Genomic DNA, 13,932 nt, shown 5'->3' with positions numbered 1-13,932 from the left:
CGCGGCAGAGCGTCCCATTCAGGGCATGCATTGGAGCATTTAAATGATGAGGGTGGTGTCCTATGCGCCTTCAATTGCCAAAGCCTCTGAAGAGAAGAGGGGACACTTCGAAACGCGTCAGGCATCCATGACACATTGAACTGCTTAAAGTTATCGTTGTACTGGTGGACTGTATACCATAAAGGCTCTTTAGGAGCATAGGAATCTACGAATTACATTTCTAACTGTAGCTTGTCTGCCTACTTTCTAAATGAAGTGTTTAGTTCTTTAGAATTCTTTTCATTAACTTATAATAATTTTGTTGAAATGTTACTGGGAAAGCAGCTGACTAGCTGGAGACACAACCCTGTGAAAATAAGACTACATGTTCACATCTTGATTGTTGTTCTTCTTTCCTTTTCAGTTTGCCCAGCAAATAACTGGGATGCGATTCTGTGAAGCAAGTGCCAAGGATAATTTTAATGTGGATGAGATATTTTTAAAACTTGTTGATGACATCTTGAAAAAGGTAAGCCGCTAACTGTGCTGGAAAGTCTAATCTAATTGAATCTAATTTATGTAGCTGCGATGTGACACTCTTAACACTTCAAGGAGATCACATGATCAATTAAAAATAGCAGTTTTAATTCGGCACCTGGCAGATCATGTTCACTTCAGTATTGCTCTTCAGTGGAAATAGATGCCATAGATATTATTGAGTTGCATTCTTTAGTGACTGATCTGTTGGCTTTGTACTTCTTGATTAGTCTTAAGATCGTTAACTTTTTTGCAAGGTTAGTCATAAAACTTGCCATTTCTTTTTATATTTCTCTGTGAGAATTTTCTAATTTTAATTTCTTGAAAGACTTTTATATACCCCACATCTGTCTGGAAGACCGACCTTGCTTTCAGTTGAGTCATTTTAAAGGTTTTTTTTTTTCTCTAGTGGTGCCTTTCGAAGTTGAGTCCTTGATTGTAGTGTTTGTTCCCTTTCCTGAAGACATGGTATTATGTGCTGTAGTTTTAGTCATAGAACCATATAGGATGGTATTTCTATTGACTTGTTGGAGCAGATGTTTATTATTCAAACTGGTTTGTTTTTCCAGGCTTCAGCATGGCCTGTTAGGTGTAAATGTCCACCCTTATTCTGTGTGGAAAAAGATTGGAAAGCAGTTGATTACTCTAAATGTTATTGTGGGTGTAAGCAGACTTGCAAGCCATTCCCACCCTGGATATACCTCTACACCCTCTATCAGCCCCTATATAGCCCGATTATGAGTCGCACAGTACAGGAAGGTTGGTACGCACCTACATAATCAGTACCATGTGGTAATACTTCGCCAGTACAATGCGATTACAAGATTATCCTCATGGAATGGGGTATAACTGTGCAGAACCACTCTTACTGGGTGTAATTCTGCACAGTATTTCTTTTTCTGTGGGTATTGTTTCTTTCATTTGCCACCTGTTTAGAGCATGGGGCTGCTGTAGGGCGAGTGGGGAGAATGGTGAGCAGAGTGAAGGAGGGCAGGGGAGACTGCAGTCTGGAATGGAAGAGCATTACATGGCTGAGGGAAGGGTGGTGGCAGGAAAACCACAAATTCCATGTGGGACTTTTGCTCTGCTTGTAATTGGGACCTATAAAGATTTACATAAAGGTGGCAAAATCAAAACATTGCTGGGGACACCAAACTCAGATATAACATAATGCCCTGGCATAATGAGAGTAGCTATTAGAGCTTGTATATACTGAAAATGCTGTCATAATTTGTCAGCCCTCTGCATGGCACCAAAAGGAACATGTGGTTTTTCTTACAGGATGGGTAGATATCAAAAGTACCCTGTCCATTTGCCAAGTAGATGTTTTATAAAATCCCACACAACTGCTTGGGAACGTCAGTTCCTTTCTTTATGCGTCTTCATACCAGATCCGGAGTTCACCTCCAATTTCTTTCTTCGTGAGTGAAATTCTTTTTTCTACGATTTCTACTTTTTCCAGTGTGCAAGGGAGCTACATCCCTCCTAAGCCTTGTAGTGACTGTTGTAAGCAGATATCTGTGACAGATCCCCATGAGGTTTGACTTTGATTGTTGTGTTTGGGGCAGGGCTCCAAGTCTTGTGAGAAGGTTGCTCATATAAATCTGAAGGTGATTCTTGAACACTGAAAGAAGTCCCTGAAGTTCTGATCCCAAAAAAAGTTGGGTGCATGAGCCCATTCCCATAAAAAATCATTGTCTCAGTCCAAGTCTTCTGTTAAGTCAATGCAGAAGCACAAGAAGGCCAGGCGAGAATCGTCCCAGTCCCACCATTCTCAGTCCAGGAAGATGCAAGGACATCAGGGTTTCTCTCTGTTTCGTATCCGGTCCCCTATGAGGGAGCCGATTATGCAGCTAATCCTGATGTTCCATTCCGCCAAGGCTGCTACCACTGCGCTGGCATGCGGAGTACCTCTCCTTGTCATCTTTTGGGCTGTGACGTGGATGTCAGTACACACATTTACAAAGCACTTCCTTCACAGCCAGGTCCGACAAGATGGCATTTCACACGTTTGGTCCTCCATGGCTTTTTGTTGTGAGCCAGACTACATGCTCACCACCTTGGGGAGGTACTGATTTGTTGGCCAATCTGAAGGTGAGTAATCTGCAGTCAGAAGTATCCATCAAAAGAACAAGTTACTTACCTTCGGTAACTCTCTTTTTGGTGGACAGTGATCTCCTTTGACAGATTTGAATGAAACTCAAAATAGCAAAACTATGCTAAACATAAGTGTCTGCTCAGTGTCGTGCAGGTCTGTGAAACTGCACAATTGTTATTAGCAAATAGTTTTTCTTTTCCTCCCTCTCCTCTTCCCCCAACCCAAGATTCCCACATGGAGATTCATTTAACTGTATCAAAGTTAATCGCGCATGAATATGTTTTGCCTCCTTTTTAACTTTGCCCCCCACCCACACCATTTTGGATCTGCGTGAAACTTTGCTGTATCCATAGAAGAATATATATTCTAAGGATGCTGCAGTTTTTTGCAGATCGGCATATTTGTGACACACGATTTCAACTGTACCCCCCTTGATAGATCAGCACATATTTAAAAATGCCAACAATAAACAAAACATGCTAACAGCCTTTCATACTTCATGCAAATTTGTCAGATGGCACTGATAAATAAAACCTTTTCAGCTGTCAATATTATGAATGTCCCAAGAAACAACAGCGGACCTGTAGTTCAGCACCTCATGCCAGTTCCAATAAGTGATGTTTCTGCGCAGTCAACCCCAAAGCCAACTGTTTGGCGTTTCTGTGTTCCAAATCAAGAGTTGTTAATGGTGAAGTGGGGGTGCGCAGATCAAAGAAGTCCAATAGACAAATAGAAGTATAAAAATATTTAACGTTTTTTATTTTTCAAGTTTTAAGATTCAGCAAATTGAGATGCTCAGCCAATGCGTTTCATTCCCACAATGGGAACGTCATCAGGGCAATGAAAATGAACGCTGGAATGTGCTGACTTGAAAAGGGCCGTGTGAGTATAACAGGAACTGTAAGTGCTCCCTCTTAGTCAAAGTCAATATGTGTGCATTTCAAAGGAATGTCTGTAGACGCTTCTCTCCATATCTAGGACATCGAAGAAGGCGACTTGCCGAAACGCGCCTGACAACTTGCCAATAAACTATTGCTTTAATTTTGGATCCGGCAGTGCACTCATTACTGGCTGCGTGACTGCAAAATGCCGTAGTGTTCTAACACACACACATATATGTGTGTGTGTGTGTGTAATGAAATGGTGGTGTCAAATATATATAACATCAGACACCAACATTTCATTACACTTCTGGACCTGTGGATACTCTGACAGGAAGGAGAACTACTGTGCTGATACAAAGACTGCCACTCTGCTGGACTGTTGCGCAAAAGGAATTGCTGCCCTCTTACCTGGGTGAGAAAGACTGGACCTGTATCTCTCGAATCCAGAGTGACTCCAAGGGCTAGTTTGCTGGCCTCCTGAGCCAAAGCCTCAGGGACACAAAAGTCTTCAAACAACCTTGCACCTGCTCCTGGACTCTGCCATCTATGATTCTACCCTGCTATGTGTCACCACCCCAGTCCTGGACCCTTTGACGTGGACTTAGGGTGCTCTGCCAGCCTCTGTGGATTCAGCGAACCTAGGCATCTTCACTGCTGTGCAGCGCAGAACCAATACCTCTCCACTGCTCCATGGATTGTACCTGTAGTAAAGATTGTCATCCTCCCCCGCAATGCCTTTGGAACCACCATTGCACGACGCATCCTCGGCACAGGCACTCTCCTCCCTCGTCAATGGCAGCCTCGACGATGACTGACTATGCATCGCAGCTCTTCGGAACTGATGCATTTCCACCACTGCGTACCGCATCCTTGACACCGGACTTCGCATTGCAAGCCACGTCGTTGGGATCGTTGACGACGATGCAGGTCCTCGCATAGCAGCCTCCCACATCTCGGAACCAACACATCGCTTCAGCTGCGCGACACATCTTTGCAGTTACTCGCAACGCTAGGCCGACCATTATTTAAGGTACTTTGTTCTGCAGGCCTAAATGGGTCCCTGTAGCTGGCCCACACTCCATCGTGGTGAGCCTGAACTTGCGACTTTGTCCTGGTCCGGCCTGACCAGATATCCACAGTTGGGTTTTGTGCTTTTTGGCGCTATTTTTACTAAAATCCTTTAAAATGCATATCTCCGGTTCTACTGATTGGAGTTTTGTCATTTAGGTCTTGTTTTATTTATTAAAGAGAGTTCTTCTAATCTAACGTGGCGTGGGATCCATTTTGTGTGGTGTTTTAACATTTTTACTATTTGAAGTGTTGCACAAATACTTTACACCTTGCCTCTAAGTTAAGCCTGACTGCTCTGTGCTAAGCCACCAGAATGTTGAGCACAGGTTAATTTAGGGTTGGCTTGTGCCTCACCCTGACAAAGATTTTGGTTGATGCTTGGCCAGGATACCCCAGTCAGCTAACAACCCAATTTCTCGTACTCTGTGATCAATAAACGTTAGCCGACTTCTAGTCCACTACTCCCATGTCCTATGGAACGTGGTGGCCCAAGTTTTACTGGCAGTTCTTGAGGCTCTTATGGTATCCCTAATCAAACCTATCCAAGATGGCCATGATGCAGCAACATTCAAGATGCTCATGCTAGCTCATGTTCTGTCTGCCCCCAGGCTTTGGAGCCTGGATGGTGAAGTTGTACCTGCAGGATGCTTATTTCCACATACCCATTCTTCAAGCTCACAGCAGCTATCAGCGATTTGCAGTGGGCCAGGAGCATTTTCAATATGCAGTGAGCCGCACCAGTGCCCTTTGGGTGTTCCCCAAAGTGATGGTGGAGTTCGGGGTGCCAGTCTTCCATTACCTCATCAACTGGCTGTTGAAGGCGGGATCACCCCAGGCAGTCATCACCCCACCCCAGATGATTGCGAACCTCCTAACATCATTGGGGTTCATTATCAATGTGTGAAAGGCATACCAGACTCCTTCACAGACGCTTGCGTTCATCTGAGCCATTCTGGACAGGGTATGGCTTTGTGCTTTCCCCCTGGAGTTGAGATTCCAGGACATTGGGCTATGTTCCCGATGTTTCAGCCTCTGTCCTGGATCTCAGTGCAGAGGACTCTGAGGCTACTGGGATTGTTAGCTTCCTGCATCCTGCTGATGAAACATGCCAGATGGTATATGCAGGCTCTGTATTGGGACCTCAAGTCCCTGTGGGCCCAACACCAGGGAATCTGTCAGATTGTATCCAGATGGAGGAGACTGCAAAATATCTGTAGTGGTGGCTGCTGGACTGCAGTTTGGTCAGTGTCATATCCCTCCCCCTACCCAACCCAGATTTGACAGTGGTGAGGGATGCATCACTTCTGGATTGGAGAGGGCACCTGGGAGAAGTGGAGATCCGAGGTTCTGGTCTTCAGCAGAAGCTCAAACCCACATCAATTTGTTGGAGTTAAGGGTGATTCACTTGGGCTTTTGAAGGCCTTCCTACCCACCATCAGAAGAAGGTTTGTGGAGTTGTTAACAGGCAACACCCCGCCATGTGCTACTGCAACAAACAAGGTGGAGTGGGGTCTTCAGTCCTGTGTCAGGAAGTTCTATACCTCTGGAACTAACTGGGATACCTGGTGGTATCTAAATGCCTGGGCGGACACTCTCAGATATCAACGCCGAGTGGACCATAAATGATATTACACGTACAGGTGGTACAGGGCATCTTCCATCAATGGGGAGAACCCTGTCTCAATCTTTTCGCCATCTTCAAGAATGCGTGCAATGTCAGCACTTTTGCGCTTTGAAGTTGTCAGGAAAGTTTTCTCTCTGAGACTTATTCCGTCTAGAGTGGAGATCAGAACTCTGTATGCCTTCTCGCCGCTACCTCTCCTGCCCAAAGTTCTGAAGAAAATCATAAAGGACCGGGCCTAAATAATCCTACTGGCACCTGATTGGACCAGAGTAGTGTGGTACCTATGAACATCTGGGTATGAGCATCTGTTCACCAATCAAGCTGCTGTTTTAGGAGGTTCTTCTGTCACAGCAGCAGTTTTGTATGCTGGACCCAGGCCTGTGCAATTTGCATCTCCATGCTTTGAGATTGAGCGGCAGCAGTTGACCTCACTTGATCTTCCTCCTGAGGTCCTTGATGCCATCTTGGCGGCGAGGTGTCCCTCTACAGAATTGGTGTTTGCCACTCATTCGAGCAAATTTGTGGCTTGTTGTGGCACCCGCCAAATTGACCCACTACAAGCAAAGTTGCCTGAAGTTTTGTTGTTCATTTTGTCTTCGTCCCAGCACGGACTTCCTTTGGGAAATATATTAAGCTATGTGTTTGCTGCTTTTGCTTTTTTGCAGTTGCCAGATCAGCTGTCTTCATTCAAATCACCTGTTGTGATAAGAGTTTTAAAAGGTTTGCAGTATTGATTTCCCCCCAAACCATTGGTGATGCCAGAGTGGGACTTTAATTTAGTACTCACATATTTGACTTTCACCCCTTTTTGAGCTGCTGCACAGTTGTCCATTGAGACTCGTGGCATTGAAAATGGTCTTCCTAATTGCCATAACATCGACTAGGCATGTGAGCAAGTTGCAGGCTCTTTGTGTTAACCCACCTTATACATACAACATTCTTCCCTAATAAGTTGGTGTTGAGGACCTGAGCTTCTCTTCTGCCAAACGTGTTTACTCCATTTTATGTCAGACAGGCTGTCACTCTCCGAACATTCTTTGCGTTCACCCTTCTAAGGAGGAAGAGAGACTTCATTGATTGGACCCTGAAAGGGCGTGAAGGTTTTATACAGATTGCAAAAAGAACTATTGATGGACAGAATGCAGAACAATGTCATACATTTACCCCAGTACAGAGATCTGGGCCTAAATCCATTGTTTTTTTGCTCGCCATTCCAGTTTGGACCCAGCCATATGCAAATCAGTCTTGACCCTGTGCCCAATGGGAACAGTCCAGCCCAAACTGCCAGGCCAGGTCCTCCCTGGACTGGAAACAAGCATCCTAGGACCGGTTTCAGGGTTTCACCCCTCTTCAGCCAGGATAGCTTGATTCCAGTGGCATGGAGAGCATGGGACTCACGTCTGAGCATACCCGTCACACTCAGGGTGACAATTGCAAAAAGAACTATTGATGGACAGAATGCAGAACAATGTCATACATTCACCCCAGTACAGAGATCTGGGCCTAAATCAATCGTTTTTTTGCTCACCATGCCATTCCAGTGAGTCACGTGCTCTCCATGCCACTGGAATCAAGCTATCCTGGCTGAAGAGGGGTGAAACCCCGAAACCGGTCCTAGGATGCTTGTTTCCAGTCCAGGGAGGACCTGGCCTGGCAGTTCGGGCTGGACTGTTCCCATTGGGCACAGGGTCAAGACTGATTTGCATATGGCTGGGTCCAAACTGGAATGGCATGGTGAGCAAAAAAACAATGGATTTAGGCCCAGATCTCTGTACTGGGGTGAATGTATGACATTGTTCTGCATTCTGTCCATCAATAGTTCTTTTTGCATTTATACAGATTGCACCAAAGAAAATCAGGTGGACTTTCAGCTCTTTGTTGTGTTCTCCAGGGCAAACGTGGGAAAACTAGTGCAAAAACAGCATCACTAACTGGGTTGTTCTCTGTATCAAGATGTGCTATGCATTGGCTAAGAATCAGTCCCAGAAGACTTACGGGCTAATTTCACCACAGCCAAAGCTGCTAGCACTGCATTGGCACATGGAGATCCTGTCCTGGACATTTGTCAGGTGACTACGTGGGCATCTTTTTATACATTCACGAAAAACTACTGTCTTGACAGTCAGGTCTGTTGAGAGGGGCATTTTATCAATTCGGTCCTGCAGGACATTGTGACCTGAGCCAGTTCACAAATCGAAGACCCTGGGAGATAATACTATGGTGCCTATATGCAGCTCTCCTAATTACGTCTGAAACAGAATAATGTCACTGTGGAGCCACACAACACCACCTAGTGGCAGGCAGGAGTACTACTTTAAAGTTTCCAGATCCATTCTGATTCTTGGGGAATTATTCACAAGGTGAGGAATCAGCAGTTAGATAGAGCATCCACCAGAAACATCATTACCGCTAGTATGTAACTTGTTCTTTTGCAATGTATAAGGGTTTACAATAATCATTAGTAAGTATAACTAAAATATCAGGTGTTAAATCTGTGTGAGACGTGCCGGGTCCTCTATCGATGTATCACAGGTTAAAATGAAATGTTATAGATTTGAAAGATTAAATATTCCCGATAGCCGGTGGAATAAACTTTCATACTTTAGAACTGCTCCTAGAAAAGGACTGCTCTAGTGCCCTTTTTATCTCGTAGGCAGGGTTTCAGGTAGAAGGTGTCAGTGCTCCTTGGAGAACTGGAATACTGAAAAAACAAGCCAGTTAGTGGTAAGATTTATGGACAATTTAGATGATTTAAATATGGAAAATCATTTAAGTTTATTTAGTACAAGTATGATGTGATTTTATATGCAAGAAACAAACCTACCTGCATGGAGAGCAGCTTACAGCAGGACCAGGTATACCTTTATAACTGCAATGAATAACGTCTTTCCATAAACAAAATTTTGCAGTACTTGAGATTGTAAAACTGTTGCTGAAGTAGTCTTCCAGCAAAAGTTATTTAATTCCTTTTATAAGTTTTAAGTGGGAACTGTCTACTCTTTTGATATAGAGTTTGTGTGCTTGAACATTTAGGTTTTTTGTCTATGGTGAGTCCTAGAGACTTCACACATTAAATGAAGTGATGACTTCAATCACGCATGTGGAGTGGATTTAAATAAAATTGTACTGAGAGGCAGCTTTGAGACACAGGGTTCCATAGAAATTCAGTTAGTGGGTTAACCTTGAGATGGTGTTTGGGCGTCCATGTTTGAATGTCTTTGTTGATCTCTGCCAGAAAGATGATATCTTCATTCCAGGAGATCTCAAGCAACGGTGATTATCATCAGCATAGAAGTGGAAAGAGATATTTCATTTTGTATCACGTATGTCAGTTACTGCACTATTTCACTGTTTGGTGCTTGGGGCTTTTTACAACATTTTTCTCATCTGCAATGACTTGGGTGGAGAAAATATGGCTTACTGTAACGTCAGTCGCAAGCCTAAAATGCACCAGCGCAGGACCTCTGATTTAGATTTGTTTGAAGCTTGAGAATGTTGAATGAAAACATAGACAACCTTGAGACAAGATGCATTGACCCGTCGATCAACGTGTAATCAATGAATTCTGTTTTTTTAAGTGATCTTCAACGTGTTTGAAGAATGTACTTCAGGGAAGTTGGTGTCTCCGAGGCTTTTAGGTGCCATTTTCTGCAATGAGCCCATTATTTAAGTTCGGTTTAAAAATGCAGCCAGAAGTTGGCTGCTAATGACAAACTCACGATGTGTATGTTATTCTTATCAAGAGACCACAAGCCGCTGGATTATTATGCTTGCTCACTTTTTTTAAAACAAAGACAATAAGATGATGGATAGAGTGCTGAAACTTTTCAGAAACTAACTCCAGTCACTATTAGATCAGGGTTAAATTCATCATCGTTCTTCTGCTCACTTTGCCACCCCAGTTCAGACCCAGCCATATGCAAATCAGTCTTGACCCTGTTCCTCATGAGAACAATCCAACCCGAACGGTCAAGTCAGGTCTTCCTTTGACCGGGAGCAAGCATCCTGTGACCGGTTTCGGTGTAACACCCCTCATCAGCAAGGCTAGCTTGAATCCAGTAGCAAAGTGAACATGAGACCCACGTCTGGGTATACCCTGCCAACTTAGAGCGCACCAAGCAAACACAATAAGATAAGGGATGGAGTGCTGAAACTTTTCAGACACTCACCCCTAGCTCACTTTTTAAGCCAAAAAGACTACTTCATTGAGATACAATCCTTTTTTGACATTACAAAAAGGACAGACCCGTCAGGTAAGACAGAACCTGCAAGACAAAGAAGAAAGGCTTCATCTAAAACTAGATGGGTGTTTCAGGGGAAGAGGAGGTTGTGGCATCCATGAAGGCTCGAAGTGAACTCCATTGCAGAGACTGAATGTGCTCTGTGTACATTCTGCATATCTATTTTCACATTCCAGTTGCAGTGAAACTTAACATTTTCCGATGTTTTTGGTGGGCAGCGATCGTTGTCAGTGAAAGGTTCTCCCATATAGTCTATATTCTAAAAAAAACGTTCACGTGCTTGGCAGTAGTGGTGGCACATTTAAGGGGGATGAGAGTTTTTGTTTAGCCATATCTTCACAATTGATTGATTTAAACTCCTACCCCTTAGCTTGTCTATCATCATTTCATTAGTTGAGACCCTCCTTCATCTGAGGTTGTAAGAAAATTATATCAAATCAAACTGAACTACAGTTCTGTCCCCCCCAGTTTTGTATACTCAAAAGGCAAAAGTGTTCCCTTTGAAGGAGAAACTATACTCTATCTGTCTAAATTATACCAATATTCAGACGCTAAAACGTCAAATAGACAAATTTCCTCTCTACTAGGGTTGATAGTGTCATGTATTCTTGTGTTCTAAAATACTATTCTCCACGAATAAGCTCCAATATTGTCTCTAAGACCGTTCGTTCCAGTGGTCAGGCAAGCGTGAGGATATGGTGACGATTGCAACATTGTTCCAGTCATTCCCACTGTGGGGGCTGTCAAGCATTCTGCTGTACGGTGTCTCTATTCACTAGGATAGCCCCACCCAGATGATAGAGACTGATACATCTCTTTAGGGATTGTGTGTGTATATAAATCACATGCCGATTTAGGTTACGTGGTCTCAGAAAACTATGTCCTACCACTTCCGCTTTCTAGCACTCCATCTTGCTTTTCAGTGGTTTTGTTCAAGCTTTCAGGGTAAACTCTCTTCTTGTGCATACAGACAGTACAAAACAATGTACTATTTGAACAATGATGGAGACACCAGTTCAAGATTTCCATCTCCGGAGGTCCAGGCAATTTGGAAGTGGCTCATAGAGACCTTCAAATCATCACTGTTCACCTTCCAGGCATGAAGAAGGCAGAAGTGGGATCACTCAGCTTGATCTCTTATGAGAATCAAAATAGGGTCCTAAATTACCATTTTAAACGACATCTTCTTCAAAGGGAGTTTCCCTCTGAACTCTTGGTTTGTGCCAAAAACATGAAATGCCTCTAATTTCATCCAGGTGCGACCAACCAGGGACTGAGAGGAGTGCTATTTTGATAGACTTTTCAGCTAAGATTTTGTATGTATTTCGACTTTTTCCCTTCCAGAGCAGTGCTCATTGCTTTGGAAAAGGACACACTGTGATTCAAGGACCTTATTCTCCTGTCAAATCGAGTATACAGGAGTGGCTGTGCAGACAAGATCATCTTCACAAATTCGGAATCCCATACTACCACCATTGAACTTTGAAGCTTTGGTCCTGAAATCATTCAATATGGTCATTGGAATCTCCCACACGATCAAGATTTTATGCCTATGCAAAGAGATTCCAAGCCTTCTTCCAGCAGAGCTCCCATCCATTTAAATCAAAGAGGCTTGCATCTGGTGCAATCAGGAATACAATAATTCAACCAGGTGCCAGAAAGAAGTGGTACTATTATACTTGGTGAAGTCGGAGTTGCAGTTCTTCCCCATAAATGTACATTGTGACCCATAGAATATGTTGTTACCAATCTCTCTTTTTCAGAACCCCTGTAATAAAGAACTTCCTAGTGGGAATTAAACACCTTTCCCATGATTAGGTAACCCATCCCTCTCTGAGAGCTCAAGGCAGTCCTTCTGAAACTGAGCCTCCCGTTCGACCTGAACTGCAAAGCTTCTCCACAACATCTGATGGAAAGGTACTTTCCTGGTAGTGTAGACATGCGCACATGGAGTTAGTGAGATCCAAGCCCTTTGCTCCCATGAACCCCATGCTATATTCCATAAGGATAAAGTGAGCAAGAGAGCACATCTAAATTTCTTTCCTACCGTTGTTTCGGGCTTCAATGTTAACCAGTTGCTTTCAGTTCAACATTCTTTCAGTATGCATCCTCTCCAGCAAAAAGGACCTTGCATACACTTCTTATGGGGAGAGCAGTGAAATTTTATCTAGACAAAAAAAAGGGCATTTGTAAGATCAAACTGTTGTTTGTATATTATGGGCATGACCGTACATGTTTAGCCACTTTCAGATCTACTTTAAGATGGATTATATGATCAAAAAGCCAACAAGTGACTACTAAACACACCTATGATTCATTCCACAAGCAAGAGGTAAACCAAGTACTACTGCTTCGTTGAACATCCAGAGAGCAGACATCTTCAAGCAGTTACTTGGTGGTCAGTCCATACTTTCACAAGATAATTCTGTCTCTGAAACAGACACTCAAGTGGGCTAAGCCTCCACAAGAATAGCTTCTGGATAGAGAATGAGGTTTTTCTTTGTCTCTTTTTTTCCACTGCCATTTATCTAAGAAAGTATTTGCTACAATATTCAGTCCTTAAACTATCAATGGAAGTCCTGTGAAAGGGAATACCTAGTTACCTAACTGCAATCCTAGGGACAGCTTCTTTTGAAATCATAAGCAATTTTCCCTCTTCTCTGATGCAAGAAGAGCTACAATGCTTGCTTTTTAGTCCGTGTTAAGTCTTTGTAGAAAATAAATGGAGCAGCTGCCATTGGCTGCACACAATGCTATACTGATATGTGCTTTGCTAAAGTACAACAGTGTCACTACTGCGGCCTTTTTTTTAGCATCATTGCCCTTCCTTTCTCTTATTGAAGAAAAAAAAGGTTTGAGTTTTCTCGTCACTTTTACTAGACAAGTGATAATCTTAAATTCTAACTGGAGTCTTGTTTTAATAAGACTAATTCATGTTGGCCAGTATAGACTGCAGATGGCCTTCTTAAATTATTGTTCAGATTTGTAACATTGACTTTATTTCAAAAAGCTTTGTGTTTGTTCTCTATCTCTGTTTTTTTAAAGATAAATTACTATAGAATCCTGTATGTGAACTTGACATTTTAGTGCTCATCATTTCAGTGGAGCTCCTTTGAAGGAGAACTAGGATTACAGATAAGTAACGTTTCTTTTTGAGGGCTCACTTATGCAGCGTTGCGCTGACTCTTCGAGACATGCTGTATTCAGGTTACGGGCATGAAGCTCTGCCAACTTTCCGTACATATTTTTAATTGGCTCCTGTCACTTTTCTTTGTAAATGGTGGCTTTTAATTGGTCAATAGACTTAGTAGTTCCTTCTTAGTACCACCTTTTCTCTTTTTGTAACCTCCCACGAGGACACCCCCTGTAACAAGTGTTATTACTCCGTACGTTTTAATTGCCGCCTCGGAGCACTATTTTCTTACATAGCTGTCTCCTGTCTGCTGTTGCAGGCAGGACACGCTATACCGCAATGCTTTTTCTTTTTTTTTTTTTATG

At 43.1% G+C, this 13,932-nt stretch overlaps 1 protein-coding gene across 1 annotated transcript in view; it reads left to right on the top strand.

Moving 5' to 3' along the window:
• Positions 1-13,932, top strand: part of RAB12 (RAB12, member RAS oncogene family) — a 127,772-nt gene that overhangs the window by 111,112 nt on the left and 2,728 nt on the right. The window contains exon 5 of the mRNA XM_085607003.1: positions 404-508. Within this exon, the coding sequence (XP_085463129.1) occupies positions 404-508 (105 nt within the window). The remainder of the gene's footprint in view (positions 1-403; positions 509-13,932) is intronic.

The sequence above is a fragment of the Triturus cristatus genome, chromosome 5_2 (assembly GCF_964204655.1).
Source record: "Triturus cristatus chromosome 5_2, aTriCri1.1, whole genome shotgun sequence".
NCBI lineage: Eukaryota > Metazoa > Chordata > Amphibia > Caudata > Salamandridae > Triturus > Triturus cristatus.
This window is presented reverse-complemented; position numbering and strand designations above follow the sequence as displayed.